Source organism: Pocillopora damicornis, chromosome 6, assembly GCF_964200805.1.
Source record: "Pocillopora damicornis chromosome 6, jaPocDami1.2, whole genome shotgun sequence".
Classification (NCBI taxonomy): Eukaryota; Metazoa; Cnidaria; class Anthozoa; order Scleractinia; family Pocilloporidae; genus Pocillopora; species Pocillopora damicornis.
Window position 1 is genome coordinate 933,376 of NC_142675.1, and position 26,314 is coordinate 959,689.

Below are 26,314 nucleotides of genomic sequence, written 5' to 3' on the forward strand. Positions count from 1 at the left end.
AATACGGTGAGGGTGCGTCAAATTTGTACCAAGTAGGGTAGGGAAAGTTGGTCACGAGTCTCAAAGATAGGTGATCACAGTTTCTTTGCGGTCCATCTCCTCTTTATCTGTTTGAACGTCGATTTAGTGCATTTGGCTTTCGCCCACGCATAAGGTGAGGGTTTTTCGATCGTCCGAATCGTTCTGATTGCCCCAATTAGTTAGATTATCAGGACCTTCCATAGCCAACCAACAGTTCGACTCGATTGAGTTTCGCTCTCAGCTGAGTCGTGAATGACAAAATTGGCTTAGTTTCCATAGTCGTTACGATCGATTACGACTATTGATCCAGTGGGGACAAATTTACAGAAAGACCTTCGTAGTCATTTCTGAGATACAGGTTCTATTTCCCATGTATTACCAAAGGAGAGTACGAGGGCAGGGCCACTAAAACTTAAACTCATTCATGCTTTCTATGAGAAAGTACTCAATCAGACATTCATGTGTATTCTATATCCAAAATTATTCTTTATCGTCCTTTGTTTTAAAGTTTAATATCTGATGAAGCTGGTGTTCATTTTTTGAGAGTCTTCACGATCAGTGTTTGCGAAATTGGCAGTATCCCATCTCCTAATATGATGCATGTGAAATTGAAATAGTATGGGTGCTTACTCCATACTTCCTGGAATGAGCACCTAGGCACTTATTTAAAATTTCGGCTCAAAGGAGGGACACTCAATGGAAGGAATCAAGGGGGTGCTTATGATTCTCCGGTGCTTGTAGTTGAAGCTTAAAAATTTAAAAATAACAGGACAAATAGAAACAAGTTTTTCTTGTATCCCTAGGAGGGGAGGGAGGTGGGTGCTTGTCTAGAGGGGCACTCGTTCAATATTATGAATAAGTACCGAACCCCTTCAACAAGACAATTTTGTTTTTATCAGCTAGGTTGGTAATTTGAATTGACCACCATAAAGTGTTTCAAAGCTAATGTTAAAGCATTAGCCATTTGTCAGAACCAAAGACAAAAGGCTAATGCTTCACTGTGATGAAGGGCAAACACTCGAACTGTCACCTTTGAAACTCTTCATGCTGGCCAATTTACATTAATTACATTACATTAATTATCAACTCTGTTGACAATACCAAAATTATCTTGTTTAAGGGGATGGATGCTTATTCAGGGGAGGTGCTTATTAAAGTTTGGGCTCATGTTTTTATTGGTAGTCACATGAGTAAATTTTTTCAAAGACTATTAAATTCCACAAGTCCATAGGGTGAGTGGTCTTTGCAAAAATTTACAAGTGTCTATTTATTCAAAATTGCACAGGAAAAATCGTGTAATTACGTATTAATAATATACATGAAAAATACAAGATAGCTTATCATAATTATGCAGAAGCAAAGTGTGCGCATCAAGCACAAAAATGATTTATTCAAACCCTGCAAGTGAAGTTGAGCATTCAGTCAAAACAACTGCTTACAATCAAAACAATAATATACAATGATACTTTCACATCTTAAAGATGAAGAAAAGTTCAAAGTCTGGCCAAACAGTTCAGTCTGGTTTGTTACTTCTTTGCACTGAATTAACCCTCTTCTACATTGAATTACCTGAAAACTGCATTTGTCCTAACCAATCAGAACTGAGTAATTTTTTCATGTATCTTCTTGGAGGAAATACAGTGAACCTATTTTTCTTCCCTGATCACTTTTAGTCATTAATCAATTAAACACTGCATTTTTATGTAACTTTTAAGGATAGAAAAATGAGCTGTCATTCAGGCTATGATGTTGCAGTCATTGGTGCAGGGATTTCTGGGATAGCTACAGCAAAATGCCTGTTGGATGACAAGTTCAAGATCATTGTTTTTGAACAGACTGACCATATTGGAGGTCTGTGGCACTTCACAGAGCATGGATATGGAGTAATGCGATTCACACATATGTATGTTGGAAAAATAACATGATTTATTTTATGAACTGCAGTGTTTTATAAGGATTTCTGTTCCTGAGAAATGCTATTACTGCACACATGTAAAACCACAATAAGCTGCTAACACATAACTCACCTTTTGTGCCAGTTCATTTATTGATGAAGTCAACTTCTCTTTTTGGTAAAGGCCTATGGTGTTTATGTTATAAACAAAAGAATACATGGTTGCTTGAAGAAATGTAATTTCTCTTCCATAGTTCCTCTTAATGTGTCATTTGGGAGATATCGAGTTAAACATGAGCAGAGAATTTCCGTATCTTCATGCACTCATGTATTTTTCTCTTATTTATTGTATCTCTTAACTGGGCCATATTTCACTTTACAGCGCACTCAATTGACGTTTACTAATTGTATTGAAACTTATGGCCTGCATACTTTGCTCTTAAGCCATAAATCCATGCAGAAAAACTTGACCATCACCTATAGTATCAACCTCAAACTCAGTTAGTGAGAGTACTTATCTTTGAAGATAATAACAATGTCAATGTCTGAAAAATGATTATTTTTTAATTTGGTTGACAAACCCTCCCTCTCCCTCTCCACCCCTGCAAGTGACCAAATGGCAGTGGGCTTCAGTTTGCTTCTGATTGGTCAAGAAGGTTGCACAAATTTTCTTAACTCACTGAATGAAGTGAAACTATCCAAATCCAGATTATTTTCTCTACTAGATAGCGGGGGTCTGCAGAAAAAAAGCCTTGACTCTTTCACCCCCAGAAGTGATTCACCTGTAACTTCTTTGTATGATATCCATTCCTTATCCAGCAAACAGGCAATGAGAATGCTCAAAGTTGCTATCTTGATCTAAAACCAAATTCTTGCTACTGATGTACAAGAAAATGTATAGCAGATAGAGGGATGAATTAACAATCAGATCTTGGGAGTTAAAGGGTTAACTGACTTAAGATGCACCATCTAATTCTCTTTCTGTTTCATAAGGGATTACAAACCAGTTTAGAAGGAGAATCCAGCAGTCTATCTTAACCCTCTAACACCCAGAAGTGATTAATATGTAACTTCTCCCAATATTACCATGTATTATTCAACAAACAGGTGATGAGAATACACAAACTCATCAGGGAGAAGTTGTTGTCATGATCAAACACCAAATTCTTGTAACTAATTTATAAGGAAATGTGTAGCAGCTAGAGGGGAGAATTAACGATCAGATCTTGGGAGCTAAAGGGTTAAGTGACTTGGGTCATTTATTTCTGTGCACCCCTTCAGTTAAAAGTTTGATTACTGGCATATCTCTTACTTGCATGATTCACTAAATTCTCAACTCAGAATTTTTGTTTTACAGAAATGTCTCAAAACACAACTACTGCTTCTCTGACTTCCCATTTCCTGACGACATTCCTGATTATCCTCATCACTCTCACATGGCAGAATATATCAACAGCTATGCTGAACATTTTGGTATCCGAGATCACATCAGTTTCAAAACCAAGGTGGTTCTAATTGAACAACTCCCTGAAGGATGGAAAATAAAATCGGTGAAAGTTGACGATGCAGGAACGCATCAAGGCGGTTACAAGGAAACATTTGTTAAGTTTGTTGCCATAGCAACTGGGCATCATGCCAAACCAAACATTCCTCATTTTGATGGTCAGGAAAGATTCAGTGGCCAAATTCTGCATAGTATAGACTATAAAGATGCAATCAGTAATGAGCTCATGGAAAAGAAAGTTGTGGTTGTAGGTATTGGTAATAGTGCTGTAGATGTTGCAGTAAATGTAGCAGAATTGGGAAGGAAAAAACCCGTCTGTATTTCCACAAGATCTGGTGCTTGGGTAGTACCCAACTACGTTCATGGCTACCCTACTGATCATTACGCGTGTCGTCTTTTCTTCTGGCTTCCATGGAGCTTGTCAAATTTTGTCTTTCAGTTGATCATTCAAAGTGTAGTGGGAAGCCCTTGGCGCTGGAATTTAAACCCCAAAATGAAAGCTCGTCAAACCCAGCCCATCGTGAGCCCAACGTTGATTCATCACATCCAGCGAAGGAACATTGAAGTTAAGCCTAATATTGCAGCATTAGAAAGAAATGATGTTGTTTTTACTGATGGAACTAAAACAGCATCAGATGTAATAGTCTGTTGCACTGGGTATCATATTTATTTGCCATTTTTAGATAACAAAATTAAAGATCAAGTTTTAGAGGAGAGCAGTAACAGAATTAAGCTTTTCAAAAATGTTTTCGCTCCAGAAATTGGAGCTTCGTTGGCTTTCATAGGTTTCACGCAGCCAGCTTCTGGTGGTTTACTGTCAGTTTCTGAAATCCAAGCTCGATGGTTTTCAGAGCTGTGCAAAGGAAAAACCAAACTTCCATCGGCAGAGAAAATGTTCCACAACATGAAACAAGACCAGCAGAGAAGTAAGAGCACTTACTATGCCTCAGCAAGGCACACCATTCAACAAGACCCCATTCCTTACATTGATGAGATTGCGTCTTATTTCGGTGCAAAGCCGCAGTTGTGGAGACACCCATCCTTGGCTTGGAATTTAATCGTAGGTTCTTGTGGAGCAGCGCAATGGCGACTACAAGGCCCGCACAAGTGGAGCAAGGCTAAAGAAGTTGTGCGTTCTGTTCCCATCACTCCCCTAATGCATTATGGGACCATCACTCTGCTGGTGTTGATAACAATCATTGTAACTTTTATGCTTCTTAAATTTTGCTAATTCAGAAAATTAACTCTTTACACCCTTAATATCAGTATGTATATTCTCCATACTGTTCTCTATACATTCCCCAAGGTGCTGAAGAGGAGAATTCGTTTAATGATCAGGAGCTTCTTTAGGTGGTGATCATGTCCTTTACTCTCGTGACCTAAATGTGTGATTCAGGGGTGATTTTGTAAGGAGAAATTAGATGTTAGTCACTCTTGGGGGAAAAAGGGTTAACTGCGATAGTATTTGCACTCTTGCTTTCGTTGGTTTTCCTTTTTTTTCTTGAAGTGAAACTCGTAACAAGAAAATGAACAACCGGGAATTGAGCCAATTGCGAAAATAAAGAAGCTTACCAACGGGAATAGTAAACTAAACCGAACAACGTTATTAAAATATTGGATTACACAATGGGGAAATGTCAAATTATACTCGTGATGTTCCAGAGACATTAAAGTTAGAATCGGACGAGGAGTAATTGAGTGCTTTAGTTTCGATTCGAAGCCGGAAAAATGATTTTTGCTCAACATTTACGACTTGACAGTTGTCCGCGCTTAAGTTTTCTTAATAATAACAAATATATTGCGAGAAAATGATCGACTGTTTTTTAATTCCTTAACATAGAGAAGTTCTTTATGAGCAGTCTCAGTTTATTGAAATAATTGACGATAAATCATTTGTAACACTTAATTTAGAAATTAAGGAAATCTATTGTGAGTAAACGAACTACTGTTTTTGAACCCATGATCATGGAGAAGTATTTTTTGAGCAGTCTCAGTATATTGAAATGTGTGTGGTTTTGTTAGCTTCCCTTGTTAACTCTGTAATTTACTGCTGGCGAAGCAGGCAGCTTCGTCGGGTTTTCCTGGAAATTTTCCATCTCAGGAAACAAGGACTGATCCGCAAATGGAATGAACGAAATGCAGTAGCTTCAACGGCCTGATATTCGCTCCTACGCTTAATTTTTGGGCAAGTACCAGAAACACATTCCGTTTCAGGAAGTTACCAAAACGGGGAATGAGGATATCGATAATGGACGCGAGAAAATGTATATTCCGCGTTATAAACAATTCATCTTCTTGTGACCTCTAAATAAGAGTTAGGCCTTTTCCGCCCGGCAAAGCTCGTCATGCCGCTAACAGGTGCTAAAAAGGATTATAAGCGACTGATATCTAGGAAAAGCACATAATCTTTTGAGAGATCTAGTGTACTGCGTCAAATTTCCCTTAAATAAAGAAATTAAATCTTTACGACACACCTTAAGAATTGCTATTTAATATCCTGATGTTTTAAAAACCAGAAGGAAAAGAAAAGATGTGAATTTGAGAATTTTTGGGAACAGAAATAAAATATTCACGACACATCGTCAATACTGACTATTTTTTAATTTTCTGTCAGTTTGACAAAGAGAGTATATAGAAAATAAGTTTAATAGAGTTTCAAACAATTATCAATAATTTTTTGTGAACTTAGTTCCACACAGTTACAATACAAAGATTCTATAATGTGTTTTAATTTGGCCAATAAACCCTCTGGCTCCTAGATAAGATTAACATTTAACTTCTCCTTAAGACATCAGTACATCATCCACCAATCAAGAAAGAGAATTACTTCATAGATCATGCAAGTTACAATATGCTTATTGTGCTGTTTGTAAAAACAAACTCCACTCATTAGTGGTTACTTGTATTGACTTTGTATGAGAATTGGAAAATCCTAAATCATCTGTATGAAAGATAGCCTTTGATTTTTTTCTGGGCTTCAAATAGTAACTACACATGTTGTGAAGTTCCAGTTTGTGAAATCATTAACAACAACAACAACAATAATAATAATAATAATAATAATAATAATAACAAAAATGATGATAATGATACTAGTGATCATCCTATGCACAAAAGTGTACACATCTACAAGCGAAATAATAAAAAGACATCTAAAAAACAAGAAATCTCTTCTTAAAGATGTGTCTCCTGTGCCATCTTTTGTTTTAGCAAAGAATTGATTTTATAATGTACCAATATGTACATACACAAGCTACAAATAAAAAACAAACCAATACAATGTGAAAGTCTAGTAACAGTTAGCGGATATATTTTGTTGAGTTTTATTATTGTAACTCTAAGATACATCTGCTTTTATTCCAATTTTCCTTTGGTCAAAATTGTTCAAAACTAGGTTAATTAACTCATGTCATTTGTCATTTCTTTAATTTTGGTTAAAGAAGAGACAGAAGAAAAAAAAACACAAGCTGCTTTGGAAAATTCTCTAAATAGCAAGAAATACTACAATTATAACCACAACATATCCAAGTTCATTTTCATATTTGGAGTTTGGATATCTTTGCATCACCATGACAAATTCCAGCTTTCATTACACTCAAGATGACACAAGCCATGTCCAAACATATCTTTAAAAAATAATTGTTTTGTGTATTTCAAATTTTGTAGATATCTCATTCTTTTGCAAATACATATTAAATGATTAAGTCCTTAATTTGTTTTTTTTTTCAAATATGTTAGTTTCAATTAACTACAGATTAATTTTGTTCCCAGGCTTATCTGAGACCAAAATGATGAACAGAGCTAAGGCCAGTCAGCCATTTCTAAGATTCTTGAAGCCGTCGGTTTAGATTGAGGCTAATGACAGAGATTTCAATGGAAAAATAGTTTTATAATCTCATCCAAATGGAACTCAACTTCAAATGAAACATTTTACATTTGGCCTCACATTTCAGAGGACTTTTACAGCTTAGAAAATAGCACAAAAGATCAAATTTGCTTGTTTTTCACGACATTGGCATGAATAAGCAAAAATGATAAAACTAAAAGAGAACCCTTGCTATCTTCTGAACCCTCTAACTCCCAAAAGTGATTAACATGTAACTTCTCCCTAAATTATCACACATTATCCAGCAATCAGTTGATGAGAAAATTCAAACTTATCAGTTTGATATTGTTATCTTGATCTGACACCAAATTCTCCTAAATAATTATCAAAGAAATGTGTACCAGCTGGAGGGGAGAATTAACAATCATATCTTGGGAGTTAAAGGGCTAACTGTTACATTCTTCCGTTTTCCTTTCTTCTAATACACTTTTCATGTTTTGTGGTAAATCCATACCAGCCTCAATTGGCCAATTATCACCCAAAAAACAAAAATATCTGGAGAGGAAATCAACTTTTCTTCTTCATCACCATGAAAAGAATGATAAAAAAATGATATATTTAATTCTTCAATTTTGTTGATAAATTGCCATTAACGATGACAAGTAACATTTGTCAATAGGATGACTGTGTTCCTATTTTAATCAATCAAATAGGCACATTACTACCATCATCAATGCCATCATCCTCATCAAAATTAATACATTATAGCTATTTAATAATTCAATTTTATCGATAAATTTCTATTAACAATGACAAATATAATTTAGTAAATTGAATGACTGTGTTCTTATTTTAACCAATCAAATTGGCATGTTACTACCATCATCAATCCCATCATCCTCATCGTCACTAATTTCCGGCTGAAGAGACAGGCGGGGAAATTTGGGTGATGATGAAGGAGAACAAGATGGAGACACATCCAGCACTGGGTCTATGTTTCGTCCCGGTGACAGCGCCCTCTTTATTCTGACTCCAGCCCCCTTGATACGTGCCCCTGCATCAAATATAGTGTCTTTGCCTTTGCCAAACAACTGGTTCTGTCAAACACAAGAAAAATATAAATTCATGTTACTGAAATAATCGTACATGGGTATAAATATGACTAATAGTAGTAATATAGAATTAAGCACAGAAAGAAAATTGCTTGCAACAAAAAAGCAGTCAATTTAGCCAGCAAGAAACTAAAACATATTATAATTATGCTTGCACAAAAAAACTATTGTCATCTCCCTCAGTAAACATGGATATCAAAATATTAGTTACTTCAATTTTGTTCACTTCATTACTGATTTCAGATAATTTAAAAAACAAAATTTAATCTTTATAACAAACAAACAAAATTAAATATTTGTTTGTATTTTAAGTCAAAAGTACCTTTTAACAGAAGAAACGACTTGACTGTTGTAAACACACCTCTTCTCACAGAAGCACTCAAGGAATGAAAAGTTTAACTGTTATAGTAATATTATTTGGGTTAAATGTTATTTCTAAAAAGGATTGGTAAAGAATCCATTCACTAACAATTCAAATTCAGCACCTCATTCAAAAAAGGTTAATTTTATTGTTTAACTTTACATCAACTTTACCACAAAAATTATCATTAAATTCAAGTAAGGCTTGGTTTTTCTTTTTAGGTAATCATCCATGAATTTTTGTTTTTTAATCATAGATATAAATTACTTATAAGAAATATCAATTTAAGAAAACATATCTTGTTAAGGTCAACATTCAAGCTCCTTGCAACTTTAACATCAGAGTTTTAAAGGTATTAAAATAAAAAAGTGTCTAGTTTTCAAAGTTTGTCAAATACCTAGAGGTTTAACCATATGTCTTGAAATTACTACAATAATTTACAAACTTTCAGGCAGTTTAGATTAGGTTTTACCATCAATAGTTCAAAGAAACCAAGTTTAAAAAAAGCAAAAAAAAAGCATAAAAACAACAAAATTAATTTTAATCAATTTCTTGGCGAGGGGGTTACCAGATGAGACAAAGTGGTCAAAAATATCATAATTTCAAAAACATTTACTTAGATGAAATTAAAAAGTAGAAAGCAAGGTGAAATTTCACCATTGGATTAAATAAATTCACCAAAAAGCTAAAAACTACAAAATGCTACATATTATTTAAACACTCGTTTCATAATTTATAAATCATTCTAACAATATTTTAACAATTAATTAAGCTAATATAATAATATTTTAAAACTGACATTCCTGAATTTTACCAGCAAAGCATTTCACTGCTCAAATGTTTAGTTATTAAAGCAATTATAGAAGGCAACCAGACAAACACAAAGAATAAAAGAAAAATTTGGTCTCCGGAGATTGCATTTTTGGGGATCAGCCCTCTATCCTTAGCAGTTAACCCTTTACACCCTAACATCAGCATTCATATTCTCCATACTGTTATGTGTACATTTACTAAGAAGCACACATTGAGAATTTGTCTAACAATCATGAGTTTTCTTTAGTTGGTGATCATTTCCTTCATTCTCATGACATTAATGTGTGATTCAGTGGTAAAACTGTAAGGAGAATTTAGATGCAAGTGTTAGCCTTTTGTCAGAGCAAAAGACAAAGGGCTTGCGAAATGTCTGCTTTGAAACTCTTCACGATTGCCAATTTGCATTAACCCTTTAACTCCCAGATCAAATTTGTAATTCTCCAAGCATACACTTCTTGTGTGTTAGTTCAGAGAATTTAGTATTGGATCAACTAATTATCCCCAAATTAATATTTTTCTTTATTCTCATTACTTATCTGGTTGATACTGTATTGATATTAAAGTAAATGGTTTGAACCCAGGAGTATCAGTAGTTTGTGTAGTGTGATCGTCCGGGTGAGTGTAGTTCTGAAAAGAACTGTTGTTGGTCACCAACAACAGTTCTTTTCAGAACTACACTCACCCGGACGATCACACTACACAAACTACTGTATTGATATTGTAAGGAGAAATTCTGTCTTGGTCACTCATGGGAGTTAAAGGGTTAACAATTCAGTTGATAAAACCAAATTATCCTAACCAGCGTTTTCAAGTGGTAACCAGTAAAATTTACTGAATGTAGTTCCTCTTGTTACCCCCTAAAATCGATTGGAATGATTCACAATTCAACAGGCAAAAGGATTGCTCTACGAGTATGAAGATTTCTTTAACCAGTTGTGCTTAAAACCAGGGAGATCACTGTTAAAGAGTAATCACATTGTTAACCACTTTTAGAGGCACCATTGTTGTTCTCATCCTCATGAAAAATGTTTGTTTTAGAGAAAGATTTCACCAGGCTTACCAATCGACCATCCCTTCCAAACATGTCGATAAAGCTGCCTATAAAATCCCGGGACTTTTCTTCCCACTTTTGAAGCACCTCCTGGGACTTGTCTGTTAGTTTCCCTTTGATCTCATCCATTTTCTGCCTGACCTGAACTTCTTTTTCCTGTAAGTCAAGTGCAAGATATAATTAACCCTTTCATTCCTAAGATCTGATTGTTAATTCTCCTCTATAGCTGTGACACATTTCCTTGTAAATTAGTTACAAGAATGTGGTGTTAGATCAAAATGACAACCTCTTCATGATAAGTCTGAGTAATCTCATTACCTTTTTGCAGGATAATGTATGCATATTATGGGGAGAAAATATGTGTTAATCACTTCTGGGAGTAAATGGTTAAGCAATTCTCTTCTCTGAGTGTTCTACATCTTTTGTCAATGAGGTAAGAGAATAGTCCATTTTACAGTTGTGTGCTTGGTTGCTAAGCCTTTGAACAGGAGTGAGGCTGAGGGTGACCTTGTTATGATACAAACCTTGCTGCTTTTGAAATGCAAATTAATTTGTTATCATGCTAACTAGATTCTGGTCTCTAACACAACAAGGTCACCTTCAGCCTCACTCCAAATCAAAGGCTTGGCAACTAAGTACACAACTGTAAAATGGCCTATTTGGTCTCTCATTACAATAATTTCCTTAAGCTGATAGGCTTGTCTTTTCTTTTCTCACAACCTTTTTGCAGGACAATGTATGAATATTGTGGAGAGAAGTTAAGTGTTAATCGTTTTGGGACTACAGTTGATTCAACTAACTTTTTTCTTCAATTTCAAAAAATAGCAATAATTATAAAACTAGCAAAGGATAGCAAAATGTACTGAACCTTTCCAGTGACACTTACCTTAATAAAACTGACATTCAGTTCTTTAGCAGTGTAACCTCTTGCGAGATTTCTCCTGACATAAACATCATAATCTTTGACCACCCTTGCAATCAGGTCCGATGTGGAAATTCCTTCTGTTCTTTGAGTGGCCACAAACTTCCCCATGGCTTTGACCTCCTTGTAAATGTCATCAGCACCAGCACTCTTGTAAGGTAAGTCATCATGTGCAACAAAATCAATCTGAAAAATAAATCCAATAAACAATAGTTTCCGAGCCATATGAAAATATATACCTCTTACTAACCGTGCACAAGGTCCACACTGTGAGATATGAACTGAGTATACAAGATATGATAAATACAATATCTGCCACAGATACGGCTTTTATCATTTCAACTTTACACATTATTGTATATTGATTGAATGCTCACGACCAATCAGATTTTTTACAATAAATCTCAGATTTAATATAATGGGAGTAAACCCTTTTCATGAAACTAAAAATATGCCTTACTTTTTTTTTTTTGATCAGCAATGACTAGAGAAATATTTTGAGTCGATGTTGTTAAAACTCGCATGATTTTTCCACAAATCATGTACATCAAATTGTTCCATATCCTCGAGACTTTCCACCCATCAGGTTTTTTTCAAGTGTTATGATAGAAACCCTTGCTTCCAGCTCCCGCAAAATGTATCGTGAACTGATTAACCCTTCAACTCCCATGAGTGACGAAGACAGAGTTTCTCCTTACAATATCATACAATATTAACGAGAAAAGTGATGAGAATAAAGAAAAATATAAATTTGGGGATAATTGGTTGATCCAATACTAAATTCTCTGAACTAACATCATAAGAATTGTATGGTTGACAGTAAGGAGAAGTACAAATTTGATCTGGGAGTTCAAGGGTTATAAGATATGTGATTAGTGCCAGTACAAGTATAAATGAGATAAGTTTAGTCCATCATATCTCTTAAACAAGCACGGTGATTTATCTTTTTAATGGTATTTTTCAAAGCAGAAATTGGTTGGAAACATTTAAGGAAATTTTTAAAAAATTGTTAAATAACCTTCTTTTTTGAGGAATCACCTTCAGCTCCTTTTTGTTTACTTATTACAAGTTAGTTAAATAACAGCTACTCTACATACCTTATGGAGTTCAATAAAATCAGGAGTAACTGCCCAAGGAGCATCACAGATAACCTCATCAACATAACGGCAATGCCTCAGGGATTCATATCTTTCATCCTCTGTCATGACTGTGAATCCTTTGTACTTGTGCGTCAATTCGTCATTAGACACTGCAGCAAGGAAATTTATTTTCATAAAGTTTTTTTACAGGAAACAAACATAATGAGACAAAGTATGTGTTGGACACAGTTCTGCAGAATTCATATTTTCCTGTTGTGGGGGAAATTGAATTTTGCAATGATTCTTGCGACTTGAAAACAGGACTACTACCTGCCGAAGGCATCAAATTATTATCCCTTTCTCTTTCAAGATCTTACTAGTAATTCCTTTTACTTCCTGTCACACATTTCTTATGATGCTAGTTTGGAGAGTTTGGTTCTAGACCAACCAATAATCCCCTGATTGACATTTTTCTTTATTCTCATTGCTTGTCAGCTTGATATTGTATCAAAATTATAAGGAGAAATTCTGTCTTGGTCACTCATTAGAGTTAAAATGTTCAAGAAGACATCCATTTGAGGCCTGACCTTCAAGATGGAAAGGTAGATCACAAGAGTTTTGGGACAAAGGGTGGGGAAGATTCAGTGCTGCAGAAAAATTTATGTTAAATTTTTTTCTTAAGGGAATCAAACATAGGCAAACGATACACAATGGAAGAATCGTTTTTGGGAGCATAGTTTTCTTTATGCCCAATTTTCCAACTTCTTAGTAAAGTGTATTTGTTCAAGTCTATTTTATGGCCGATAAAGTAACTGCATTTGGTAGGAACTCCAAATAATTGAACTTTAGACTTGAACTCAAAATCAGGCGGGAATTGTTCTGAACTTTGATATCAGCTGATGTCTTCCGAGGCATTGCGTTACATTTCAAGGTCAAACTCGTTTTTCTATCGAAGAGTTTTTACGACCTTTCTTACAATTTTCCACGGTTGATTGGTAAATGAAGGGGTTTATAAAAGATAGGCGATATTTATATTTCCATTAATAATAAATTAAGAAAATTCATACCTCCCACCATCAGATATACTTCTGTCGGAAAAGCTTGTTTCGCCTGCATCAGTGCCCTCGCGTGTCCAAAATGATACACATCGTAAACACCGTCAGCATAGACACGAATTGGCCTTGTTGCTGCAAGGAGGAAGTGAATTTTTAAAGACTTATTACAAGATCGATAGTAAAAGCTTTCACTGAAATAATTAGGTAGGGTATAAAATTGGTTATTTCAAAACCAGCTGGTCGAAGAAGTGCGGGTACGTAGGAAGCATTTGGTTAAGCGAAAGTTTAAGATGAAATTAAATTACCATTTGCATTGTAAAGCGTCTGTCCCAAACAAAGACACAAATACCTTTTCCATCTTTTGCGTCCTGTAAAGTAATCGGCTCTAGATTGTCGGAAACTTGCTCCTCGGGAGACGAAATTGTCAAGTCTGGTTCAAACAAGAAAGCGGGTTCACGCGGTGACTGAATCGAGGAAAAATAAAAAGCGCATGAAAACAATACAACAAAGCCATTCTGTTAAAGTTCTAATCTTTATCACCTTAGTTGCGTAATGTAGCTGTACTTACGATATGCGCATGTATAATGGATTGTAAACAAAGTGAAATATCAAGCTTAAAAGGTTTACAGTGGTCAATTTCAAAAAGAACAAAAGTTGTCTATTTCCGTTCAAGCTTTTGTTGTCGTAAGTTGTTCAATTGGCGAGCCGCCATTAGCAGCGGACGGAACTGCTCGATGTGTCTTGGCTAGTTGTTAAGAGAACTGCAAAAAAATATTAAATCTAACAGCTGCAATCTTGCTGTGGAGGAAAATTAAACCGTTAAATCTCCCCCCTCCTAGGATCTAACCTACAGCGTCTCAGCTGTATTTAGAAAAATAACTTTCATTTCTCACCACGCGGACAGCCTTGCTTTTAGCTCTTCCGTTTAAATCCGAATCTTGTGGATCAGGGCGTTTTCTTTTCCGAGAACCATTCTGTTTCCTAGCTTCACCTGAAGAACTCTTTGGGGAAGACATCGTTACACAGATGTTGTCACTTTGAAAGCATACTACGTCTTTAGAAAGCCGGTCGAAGAGCTAAATTGCGTAGGAGACTGGGTCTGATATACGAGTTCTTCCGAGCGATATTCCGACTTACTACGAGTACTTACGGAAATCTCGTCAGTTTCGTCATAATGGTTGTCATGGAAATGAGCGAAGCGGGCAAAAGGAAAAGAGCAAAATAATGGCGGCTGCTAGCTCGCCAAGACCGATACCTCTCTTACGCAGGCCTTTACCACCTAAAAAATCACAACCACCGCCCTCTCTGCGCTCAAGATCAGAAAATAAATCCTCGACGGAGGAGAGAGATCACAAAGTGTGGTCAAAATCACCCGAGGTGTCAAGCACAAAGCGACTTGTTAAGTCAAAAGTCGCAGATTCAGCGGGCAGAGAGGTGAGATTTCATGGCGATGTGCCTCTGCCGATCGCGTCTTTAGTGAAGCCTTTCAGGACAAAAGGACCCGATCCTCTCCCTCTTCGACCTCCAAGAAAACTAAGAGAACTGCCTTTGGAAGCTTTTGTGAAAGATTCGTACTCGAGACCACCTCCTGAATTTACTCTGAGGGACTTCTTGAAAAGACTACCATCCCGCTCTGCAGTCAATGAAGATGGAGAACCAATGATTTCTGATCAAAACTACGAGAAATTGACAAGCTGGTTTGCTGCCAACAGACCTCATCAGTCTTCCATTCATAATCTCGATATAGACAGTATGTATTAATAATTCAAATTTTTAGTCTATCGATCAATGAATTCGTCGTATCTTTGTGAACCATGGTGTAACGCGTTAATGAAGCGACAGCTGTTTCCTAGTACTTTTTGCTGTGAATCACAAAGAGATTGATCAAATGTTCTTTATACAGGTGTTATTGATGTACCAGATGTTACTCCAAGAGTTCCAGCGAGACAGTTGTTTATAGGTGAGAAAATCTGACAATAACTACAGTAACTGTAGTTCAAGTTATGATTGTTAATTCTCTTCTGAAGCTGCTACACATCTCCTTGCGAATGATTTATGAGAATTTGGCGTTAGACCAAGATTTCAACCTCTAACTGATAAATTTGAGTATTCTCATCACCTGTTTATTGGATGATGTATGGTTATTATGTGGAGAAGTTACATGTTAGTCACTTGTGGGAGTTACAGGGTTAATTTCTGGACTCTGTTTGGGAAAGTTAGCCAAGTATTCTTTAGAAAAATTGCAGTCTGACAAAAAACAGCAACCAGCCAAGATTTAACCATTAGAAAATTAAGAGCTGAGGGTAATGTTAATCTTATTTTAGAGACCCAATTTTTACTTTTGCATGGGAACAGATGTTAGTCTGGCTTTTGTCGCACCTAAGATTTTCCCTTGACAACTGATTGGCTTGTACTCAGTGTGCAGTCACCCCTCCTCCTAAAAAAGGAGGGACCACTTTGGCCAATATGCACAGGCTGATTGGCTGGTAAAATAAACAATTATTACAGAAAGATTCAATGATAAATGTGTCTATGTGAAATTAGACTAAAAGTAAGAAGCATGAATTTTTCAGAGGTTGCCTTTTCCTTGACAAGCACGGGTACATCATGCTTTATTATCACTTTTAAAAACAAAGAGTGCTTCATATAGACCTTAGGCCCCCCTCTACCCCCTTACTAATGACCAAGATAGAATTTCTCCTTACAATATCAATACATTATCAAGCAGACAAGTGATGAGAATAAAGAAAAATATGAATTAGGGGAATATTTAGCTGATCCAGTATAAAAATCTCCAAACTAACATCATAAAAATTGTATGAGAGACAGTGAGGAGAATCAACAATGAGATTTTGCTCTAATTGTGATTTGCTCTTTAGCAATAGCATGATCATATAAGGAATCTGTTTTAAGCACAGTTACAGCCACTGAACAGTGGAGTTGTCTATTGTTTAACTCTTTAATTCCCATGAGTGACCAAGATAGAGTTTCTCCTTACCATATCAATACAAAATCAAGAAGGTAAATAATGAGAACCAAGAAAAGTATCAATTAGGGGCTTATTGGTTGATCTAATACCTAATTCTCTGAAGTAACATCAGAAGAACTGTATTGCAGAGAGTAAGGAGAATCACTAATGAGATCTTGGGAGTTAAAGGGCCAGGGCCATAATTTTTTCTTATTTTTTTCCCACAGAGATGCAATTCCAAGGAATGGAAATTTTCCAGACACCAGATCAAGAATTGACTTTGATTCCAGAAAGAGCATCCACTGTATTTCCTGTCACTCCAGCAGCTTCTAAACTGACAATACCAGCTTCTAGATATGCACTGCTACCACCAATAGAAACAGAATGTGTTACTGACATTGACAAGGATACTCAAGTATCCTCCGGAAGAGATGATCATCGGAAGAAAATGGCAAGCATTCCAGTTCAAACTATTGGTGAAGTGACAATGGCTGAAATGGTATCATCTCCTCGGGAAAAAGGTGTAAAGAAAGAGGCCATGGAAACTGAAGAGGGATATGGAACCAGAGAACTAAAAACTCGATTTGCTTTGAGTCAAGATTCTTTTTTAAAACATGATGTAGATCATGATGTAATTGAAGGAGATGGAAAAGTTGATTATGAGTCAGACAAATCAAAAACAGCTGTAAAAGAAAGAACATTAAGGCTAGAAATGTAAGTAGCATGATTGTGTTGTGTGTTTGAGCTGTGATCTGATTCAAAGATTAATTCCTTTTTTTACAGTGATTGCTTTTACAACCCCTCTCCCTCCCCCCACCTCTCCTACTCTTCTTCTGCTTGGAACCTTAAAAGTTTCTGATAACCCCCCACCCCCCCCTTTCCCCCCTAACCTCTTGATCCAAATCTCCAAGACAAACCAAATTTTAATAATTACTTGTTTGACAGAGATGGTGCTGCAGTACAAACTATACAAACCACTGAAAGCTCACATTAGTTTCTATTTCAATTATTTGTTTTTCAATCCAAGAAATGTATGCTGTTCACAGGATTCTTTTGAGCTGAGGAATAATATCAACTCAAATTTGGTCCTTGATGGCCTCATACAAGGCTCACTATTATTTTTCAACTTGGTAAAATGGTTAAACTTGGGAAAATGGCTGAACAGTGAAGCCAAACTGTGTGTTTTTGCCAGAAGTAGGCCTCAGTTATCCTCTATAAGGGGGTTGATTTAATTAAATAACTGTCCTTTCACTGTTAGCCTTTGGCACTCTAGACACTGCATGCCTACAAAAGTAAAAGATTCAGCCAAATTGAAGATAGTTTAGAGTGTGGTTCTTTTACTCTATGGCTAAACTTTGTTTTAATAACCAGCCCATAGTACTTTTCATTATTTAATTTTTTACTTGTTTTTGCTCAGTGAACCAGCACCAGAATATCAGAGTGTGGAGGTAATACTTCCAAGTTCACAGCCAGCATATTTCCAAGGAGAGGAGCTGCCAAGAACATCATCTCCATTTGGTTTGTATTATGCTATGAAGGAAAACATTAGAAAGACTTTATTTGCCTTCTTCTGTGCTAACAACAAGTCTGACAAACTTGTCATTAAGTCAAGACCAAACTGAATTCAGAATACTTACTCTGATTTTTTATTAAGTGGCTGATAAACATTATTGTTGTTGAGTAAAGTCCAGAAATTTTGGGTAATATCAGGATTAAAAATTAATTGACACTCATATTTCAAGAACCCCTAATTCCCTCCCATGCTAAGAGTTGTAAATTCACGTTACTTTGACCTGCAAATGTAGCCTTTGTCGACTATTTCAGAGGGGCTCAACCTGGAATTTCTACAAGAAGGACTCTATATGGGTTCAGCTATGTTAAGTGATCTGACCAACCTAAAATTCATCAAAATCATCAATTGCACCATGCTGATTTTGCTTTGACAAATTTGACCATGAACATTCACTTGGTGTGACAAAATTTTATCAAATCTGCTACTTTTGTTATTGTGTGCATTTTTGGATGTAAGTGTAGATGGTTTAACTGCCCTCAAGGAGGTGTAAAGTTCAAGCCTCAGAGTGGACTTATCAGTAAAAAGTCCATTCACCGATTAAAACCCTAAGGTTTTAATTTGTGACTGCACTCTTTACTGATAACTGTCAGTGAGGGTCCTCTCTCTCCAACATCTCCATCGCTATTGGGGGACATAATAAAACCTGTCACACACTTGCATGTAAACAGATTGTATGGAACACAGCTCCTTGTACTGTGGGCCTATTTCACTGGTTGGTGTTGCACAGGGCACTTACCACAAGATGCCCTTAGCTGGCAATATGATCCTTTTAGATGGTTTTCAGCTCTTTTCCAAGGACAGTATTTTCCTCGATAGATGCCCCTCACATGAAATATATAATGGTATTTCATAACACTATCTTACTGGGATTTAGGGTGCATGCATCATAGGGAAAGCTCCAGTAATAAATTAATTAGTGTGGTTATATACACTGCAAATCCTAAATTTGTTCTTTTATTTTCCTTCTTAGTGAGTGCTGATGTTTATGATGCGCAAATGTCTCCACTGGAAGCTGTGGTATTAAATGCCATGATGACAGGCTCATCAATTCTTAACTTCAGGGCACACTTCTTGAATCAACTTCCTGATATGAGCCCACTGGCAGGGATGCTAACACATTTGAATCTGTCCTTTAATGATCTTTGGGTGAGCACTGATCTTAAGCTGTCCTTTGTTTTTTACATCAGAAGAACTGTATGGGAACTCTTAAAGACAAATTAATGACCTCACCAGGACCATACCTGGCAATAACTCAGAAATATTTATCCTTTACCAGTTTGTGCCTTGCACTGAAAAAATTCTCAGGCCTAACTAAAAATGGGGGGGGGGGACCAGAGATTGGGTTGAAAGCCTTTGAGACATTTTTGCCACATTTTCAGAAATCTTTGGACATCTTTGGATATGATTGTGCCCTCTACAAAAAATCTCCAACCTTTGAATAAAAAAAATTTGACAGGTGAACTAGTCTCAGACTCAGATCTATATAATATTTCTAATGCTTTTTATCAATTTTTTATCCTCAAAATTCTTTTAGGTTTTCCCTCCAGAGATTCTGCAGCTGGTCAACTTGGTTTCACTAAAACTAAGGAACAATCCTATAAAAGAAATTCCCCTTGGTATGTAGGAAAATGGCAATCTCTTTACTGTCCATTACTACCTCTGGGAGTATACAGTTTTATGACTTTTTTTGTCATTAAAAAATGTACTGTGTGATTAATTTACTGATCTAAAACCTCTTAGGAATTATCAAAAGTTATTTAGGATACTAGATGCATGAGATTTTAGGATAAAGTAGGGATACACTTAAAGAGGGGTGGTTATATTGCTCTAGATTATGTGCCCCACAGGACAATTTGTCAAATGCTTCAATTTTTGGCCCATTTTATTTTTGTTGGTCAGTATGGTCGTCTGAAAGGTGGATAACTCCTTCCACACTATTGATCTTTATCCAATAGTAATTTTTTTTACCTTCCTGCTAATTTTTTTTCTTGGAAGAGCAATTTATTTTGTACTTTCCTGCTTTGAAGCAGTATGTTTAGGGTTTTCTGAAACTGCTCCAAATAAATAAGATACTTGCAGCTTATACAAAGATGAAATTTAAAACATTAAACTTTTCATAAGATGGTGAAAGAGGAAATAAGTAAGAGCTGTATATAATTCATTCTGTATCACCAAATCCAACTATGAATTTGTCTCACACATTACATTTAGGTGGTGAATACACAAAAGATGAATCTGTGTGCTACTTTGTTAATCTGAGATTGTGATGTAACCATTTTTAGGTATAAAAAAGCTGAAGAGGCTCGTTGTGTTTGAAATGTCCTTCAACCTTCTTACATCTTTACCATCAAGGTATGCTTTTGTTGCAAAGAGTAAATTCTCTCTCTATCACTTAAACTTCAGGTTTTGACTTCCCTTACTTCTGTTGTAATATTTTTCAATACTACTTTTTTTCTTGCAACATATACCGTATTTACCCGCAGATAGGCCGCACCCGCGTATTGGCCGCACCCCAAACATTCAATGGTTTTCATGGGAAAAAAAAAATTGTTGAGGTCGAGTACCGGGATAAATAAAGCAAAGTTTGAAATCAACAACAGCTGATGTGTATCAAGTCAAGTTTATTTTTGCAATAGTTCCTACACGAACGTGAAAATGTTCAAACTAGAAACTGAAACGTCTATTCGCTAACATTTTATATACAAAGTAATCTTAATTAAAGATAATTTTTTCGAACAAGTTTCTGTCCTCATATGTACAAACACGAGTAAAGTGAAGCATAAGCCTTGTAAACAAGTTCGCCAAAATCATAAACAAGTTGTAATCTGTTAACAACTATTAAAATATTTACATGAAACTAATATACATTCCATGATGAACTTTTCAATCGATAAAAGCTACACAACAAAGTTTCATTGTTGTCCGATCAAAATTAAAATCCATTGAAATCACCTTCATCAATGTCACTTTCACCAAAAATGTCACGGTATTCTTGTTCGTTCACATCCACCTTCTTCGTCTACAATTGACTCCGCTCCATCATTGTCGGCAAACGGATCACTTTCATCCATATCTTCCCAGAGAATGTCGTCTTCAGTGCCATCAAGTGCGTTCGTGATGCAGCATTTGAGAAATGATCGTTTGATGGTGTCTGTGGAAATGGCATTCCAGCTGTCTAGAATCCACTGGCAAATCTGGCGGAGGTCAGGTTTTCGAATGCGGCCTGCTGGTGTGAATGTGTGGTTTCCAGCAAGCATCCACTCGTTCCAGTATTGTCTTAAATTGTCTTTGAAGGGCTTGTTGACACCGACGTCCAAAGGTTGTAAAAGACTTGTCATCCCACCCGGCCACATCTGTGCGTGAATTTTTCAAAACCCGCTTAACATTGTCACTTAAGTGAGCTCTAAACGAGTCCCACACAAGGAGATTTCTTTTTCGTAGAAGCCCGCCAACTTTGGTCCAGACGGAGTTCAGCCAGTCTTTTACAAGCGATTCGTCCATCCACCCTTTGGCTTGAGCACGAACATGGATACCCCGTGGCAGCACCAAATCTTTTGGCAGAGTTTTTCGTTTAAACACCACATAGGGGGGAAGCTTCGTTCCATCTCCTAGGCAGGCTAAAATCACTGTGAAACGATCCTATTTTAGAGAACGGTGGTGAAATTTCCTGCAAAGTGACTGGAAAAAGGAAGCACTCGAAAGGCTCCCGAGAAGGAATGGCTATTCCGTGCACGCTGTTTTGGACATCTTCAAACAAGAGACACGTTAAAAAACTTGATGCGCTCATTGCTGCAGAGAAAATCAAGATTCTTCGAAGATATGGACTTCGCGTTTAGTTGTATGTGTTGTAAGTTAGGAACAATTTAAAGCGAACATTAAAACGCCAATTTACTGTACTACCGTGAGTTCTCGTGCATATTAATGAGGTGTCAAAACGCTTGTACCCGCGTATAAGCCGCAACCCCAATTTCGGTCCCATTTTTCCGGGAAAAAAGTGCGGCCTATCCGCGGGTAAATACGGTAATTAAATTCTCCCTCTTTCACTGAAACTCCTTGAATCCAGGTTTTGACTTCTTTCACTTTTGTTTTAATATTTGTCAATACTGCTCCTTTCCAGCAATATTTACCTTTATTGTCAACAAATTTCATATCTTTTCTGTTTGTAAATTTACTTTTGAACTCCTAAAATTAGATTTAATTGTGATTTTGTTCAAAAGTCATTTCTGAAGATGCACAATGTAGAAAAAAAATGTAAAGTGCATTAATATTGGTTTATCAGCTTTTTTGGCATGTTTGTCACTACAGCATGCCCTTACCTTCTTGTCTTTTCTTGTGTACTTTCTACTTAGAAAGATCATACCTGTTTGAGTTCAGATAAGTTTAAAGGAAAGTTGCTCTTTACCTAAGAAGCCCACACAGCCAGAGCTTATTTTTGTTTCTGTAGCATAAGGTGACTGAAACCGGAATAAGCTCAGGCTGCATGGGCCTCTTAGGATAGGATGTTGGATAGCATAGGAGGTCAGTGCTTTGCAGGTTACCAGCCCCTTCCCCTCCCCCCCCCCTCCCAGGATTCTATCAGGATTTCCTCTATACCCCTGGATGAAGAGAGGCACTATGACAGTAAAGCATCTTGTTCAAGAACACAACACAATGACCTGGCCAGGTCTTGAACTTTCTTCAGATAAGCACCCAGTTACTAATAGCTGTGTTATTTCTGTAGTCTCTTCCAGCTGAAACATCTTGAGCTTCTGGACCTGGCCTACAACCTGCTCTCATTTATTCCTTCAGACATTGGAAACCTAAGGTATGTTTGCCGTTTTCACCTCATAGTCTTGCAACTAAAACTGACCCCTGAGAGTGACCAGCATCTAAATTCTCCCAACACTACCTCCTTTGTATCACACATTGAGGTCATGAGAATAAAGGAAATGATTACTAGCTGAATAAGCTCTTGATTGTTATACAAATTCTCCTTGTCAGCTCCATAGAAAATGTACAGAGAGCAGTATGGAGAATATGCATACTGATGTTATGATGTAAAGGGTTAAAATATTTTCTTTTTATACCCTTCCCTTGTTTAAATATATAGTTCTCTAAGGGAATTGAATCTGGAAGGAAATCAACTTGGAGCCTTGCCAGTTGGAGCACTGCATCTGAACTTGAAGTATGTCAGAATACAAAATAACTTCACACATCCACTAATGTGGCGAGAGACAGCTAAAAATCAACCTCAGGTGAGACGAGAAGTACATAAGGAAAGTTTTGAGATGAAGGGAAAAGCTAAATGAAAAATTTTTAAAAAACATGAGGAAAACCCGGGCGAAAAGGTTGTTTAACCTGTATTGAAGGTAGATGTTTTTTCTTTGTCCCAGGTCTGTTATCTTTCACTATCTTCCCTAACCTCACGGGTGCAATTTCAGTTGAACTGAGGCGAGCGCGAAGTGCGAGTCACGCGTAAGGGGAGTTTTGTGCTCCTTCTCTCGCTCGTGACTCTCAGTTCCAGTTCGCCTCACGCTTGCCTCCGTTCGACTGAAAAATCTAAAAAAATTACGTCCATTCTGCAGGCTATTTGAAATTTAAAGAGGCCGAATTGTACCAGAATTTAGTTTGGACCATGGAAGTTTACATTTATTTACAAGAAGCCAATTCCGCTTTAGTAGTGATGGACTATACATTCTGAATCTGAGTTTGGTTTGTTTTTCGTTGCAGCGGCTGGGAGACTTGGCTGCTTTAGCTGTGTTTGGACAAGGACTACATATTAAGAAACGCGATTTACCGCCGGTGATTAAAAATATTCTAGAAAGGTAAGACTGTCCTTGGTGATGTTGATACTAGCTCTTGTAGAACCAGTTTTTGTTTGGCAGAAAAACGTTAAAAAAAACTCGCACATGCGAAAATCGTACACGTAACAAATTTCCTCGATATGTTTTCAAATTCAAGTCTCAGAGCACGCGCGCATGCTGGTGGCGCATCACCACGTTTTTTTTTTTTTTTTCTTGTTTATTGATTGATTGATTTTTTTTTCCAGTTATACTCGCTGTGACTGTTGTGACGGTCCAATGTTTGGTCGCGGAGTAAGGGTAATCAAAGCCCCGTCCTCCATCTTTGGCGTTAAAAATCTTCCATTTCTCTTCAACGCCTGTACACAGACTTGTAGGCGGCAGTTCAGTAGAGCTTCTGACTCGCTTAAACTCTGGATGCAGAGGAACGCACCGCATACTTTAACAGAGTTATAGAAATAAGACTTCGAGCTAAATACGTCCGTAAGAAATATTGTGATGAATTATATATGTGACGAGTTAGGTGGATTCACAAAGGGAAGATCTCTCTCTAGTGAAGTTGCATATTGGCTGCGATGTATTTTCATGGACAAAAAGTTGAGTTACAACGTAAGCAAATATTGACGGACCTTCTGAAGGACCAACGTCACCAGTTTTCCATCATGGAAAATTAAGCTAAATCCGTCTTAATCTTCTCCAACTTCAACCATCCTTGTTTCTGTTTTAATTAAGCTTCCCATCTGGTTATTTTTCTATCTTTTCCTACTGATATTTTTGGTTTCCATCGCACTGAAAGTAATTTTTAAAGTCAAAAAGTGTATTGTATGTACTGTAGAATGAGCAGTTTAGTTCATAGCAACGATTAACGCTGAAATGAACAGCGATATTTGAGTCTTTGTTTTACTTCATATTCGCATAGGTTAGCGGACGAAAACATCTTACGAGTCAACATTTTACGTGTTTATTCCTTACGATTGTTACTTTTCTTCAAGATTAAACACTCGATAAAATTTCGGGCGACATGACTATGAATTTCGGCCAACATGACTCTGGTTCCGGGCGACATGACTTCGGGCGAGATGACTTTCGGGCGACTTGACCGGTTACCCTTAGAGTGCGAGTGATACCGAACTAACAATCAACTGAAAGAGATTCCTATTAATGCAAGTTATACTGACGTTACAATCGATCGAAACAGATTCCTTAGAGTGCGCGAGTTAGTAACGGAACAACAGTCGGAGAGTTTGACGTCACAAGTAAGATGATTGGTTTTGTATAAAAAAAAACATTTGATGCACGTGTAATGCATGTACTTATTCTATGAGTTTCCTGCCCAGTCCCCGGCCTATCAATTGACCAATGTACAAACTTTGTCCCAACTAAGTCCCCCCTTTTTCATAGTTTTGGCATCGACAAGAGCTATTCGATCATTAACCCCTTTGCACTTAACACCATATTAAAATATCTGAAATCACTGTTTATTAAGCGTTAGAAAATGTATATTCCACAAGGATAGCGCGAGTAATTTGCATGCTATTTCAGTTTGCATGAAGACGCGCTGTCGGAAATGAGACAGAAGAATCTGCCATGTTCCGAAACTTCACGTTTCATTTATAAAATCGACTTGATCTCCCTCCCTCTCTCACCGTTTTTTTGTCTCAAGCTCTGATCTCTCTCATTTTTAATATATAACATGATCCTACTGTTTAATCATCTGTCGCTTGTCGCAAAAAATCAACCGTAAATCAATTCACGCTGAATCTCTCACACACTCCCCTGTTTTTTTTCAACAGGGGAAAAACACTAGAATGGCACACTCGATAAAATTTGAAATTCAATGAACGAAACGGAAAGTTAGTCCAGTATATCAGTTCAGTGTTCCTAAATATCTCTAATCAGCATCAATGTTCGCGTCTTGAATGCGATAACGAGCAGCTACCGCTGCATCCCTCCTGGGCTTGAATTTCAGGGCCTCGGGGTTGAGTTGCGGAGGAGCCTTTACATTCTCCCGATCGCAGGACAGCTCCAGTGGGTAAAGGTATTGTACTGCCCGTTCGAGTGTTCCTTTCCCCGCCCCGTCCCTACATGCTTCACGACATTTCTTGGCGCGTTCACGTGCTCTGGAAGTCCTTGTTCCCATTTCTTCCATTTGGCTTGTAAGTCACTTGGTAGGGGGCTATCCCACGCGAACTTCGTGTCGCAGGCATCTCTGAAGAGCATTTTTCCAGAGAGGGTCACTGGTGAAGCCAGACCGAGTGGATCGTAGATTTTTGCGACTTTTCCCAGGATACCCCTTTTTGTCGGCTCAGTGGTTGAAATTGTTAGAAGTAAAATCTCTGACACACGTTGTTTGTT

At 37.0% G+C, this 26,314-nt stretch overlaps 3 protein-coding genes across 4 annotated transcripts; 2 read left to right on the forward strand and 1 right to left on the reverse strand.

Annotated features, from left to right (window-relative positions):
- The first annotated feature begins 15 nt into the window (after positions 1-15).
- Positions 16-5,382, forward strand: LOC113686236 (flavin-containing monooxygenase 5). Of its 2 annotated transcripts, XM_027203832.2 has the most exons (3): positions 16-154; positions 1,737-1,924; positions 3,273-5,382. In XM_027203832.2, exons 2-3 carry the CDS (start codon positions 1,746-1,748, stop codon positions 4,648-4,650), a joined length of 1,557 nt encoding a protein of 518 aa, XP_027059633.2. In that variant the 5' UTR covers positions 16-154; positions 1,737-1,745; the 3' UTR covers positions 4,651-5,382. The 2 variants fall into 2 exon arrangements, with proteins under 2 accessions (XP_027059633.2, XP_089065614.1); XM_089209488.1 differs by lacking the exon at positions 1,737-1,924 and having other exon boundaries at positions 47-154.
- Positions 5,383-6,001: 619 nt separating this feature from the next.
- Positions 6,002-14,712, reverse strand: LOC113686294 (choline-phosphate cytidylyltransferase B). Its single transcript, XM_027203900.2, has 7 exons — positions 14,532-14,712; positions 13,988-14,102; positions 13,651-13,770; positions 12,602-12,753; positions 11,469-11,690; positions 10,592-10,738; positions 6,002-8,342 (listed from the first exon to the last, which is right to left on the reverse strand). The coding sequence occupies exons 1-7, from the start codon at positions 14,652-14,654 to the stop codon at positions 8,106-8,108; spliced, it is 1,116 nt and encodes a 371-aa protein (XP_027059701.2). The 5' UTR covers positions 14,655-14,712; the 3' UTR covers positions 6,002-8,105.
- A 95-nt stretch (positions 14,713-14,807) lies between these two features.
- On the forward strand, positions 14,808-24,969 carry LOC113686257 (uncharacterized). Its single transcript, XM_089209486.1, has 11 exons — positions 14,808-15,388; positions 15,542-15,598; positions 16,834-17,320; positions 18,024-18,124; positions 19,150-19,325; positions 19,714-19,795; positions 20,462-20,531; positions 22,900-22,983; positions 23,269-23,413; positions 23,889-23,983; positions 24,208-24,969. Exons 1-11 carry the CDS (start codon positions 14,863-14,865, stop codon positions 24,413-24,415), a joined length of 2,031 nt encoding a protein of 676 aa, XP_089065612.1. The 5' UTR covers positions 14,808-14,862; the 3' UTR covers positions 24,416-24,969.
- The last annotated feature ends 1,345 nt before the right edge of the window (positions 24,970-26,314 follow it).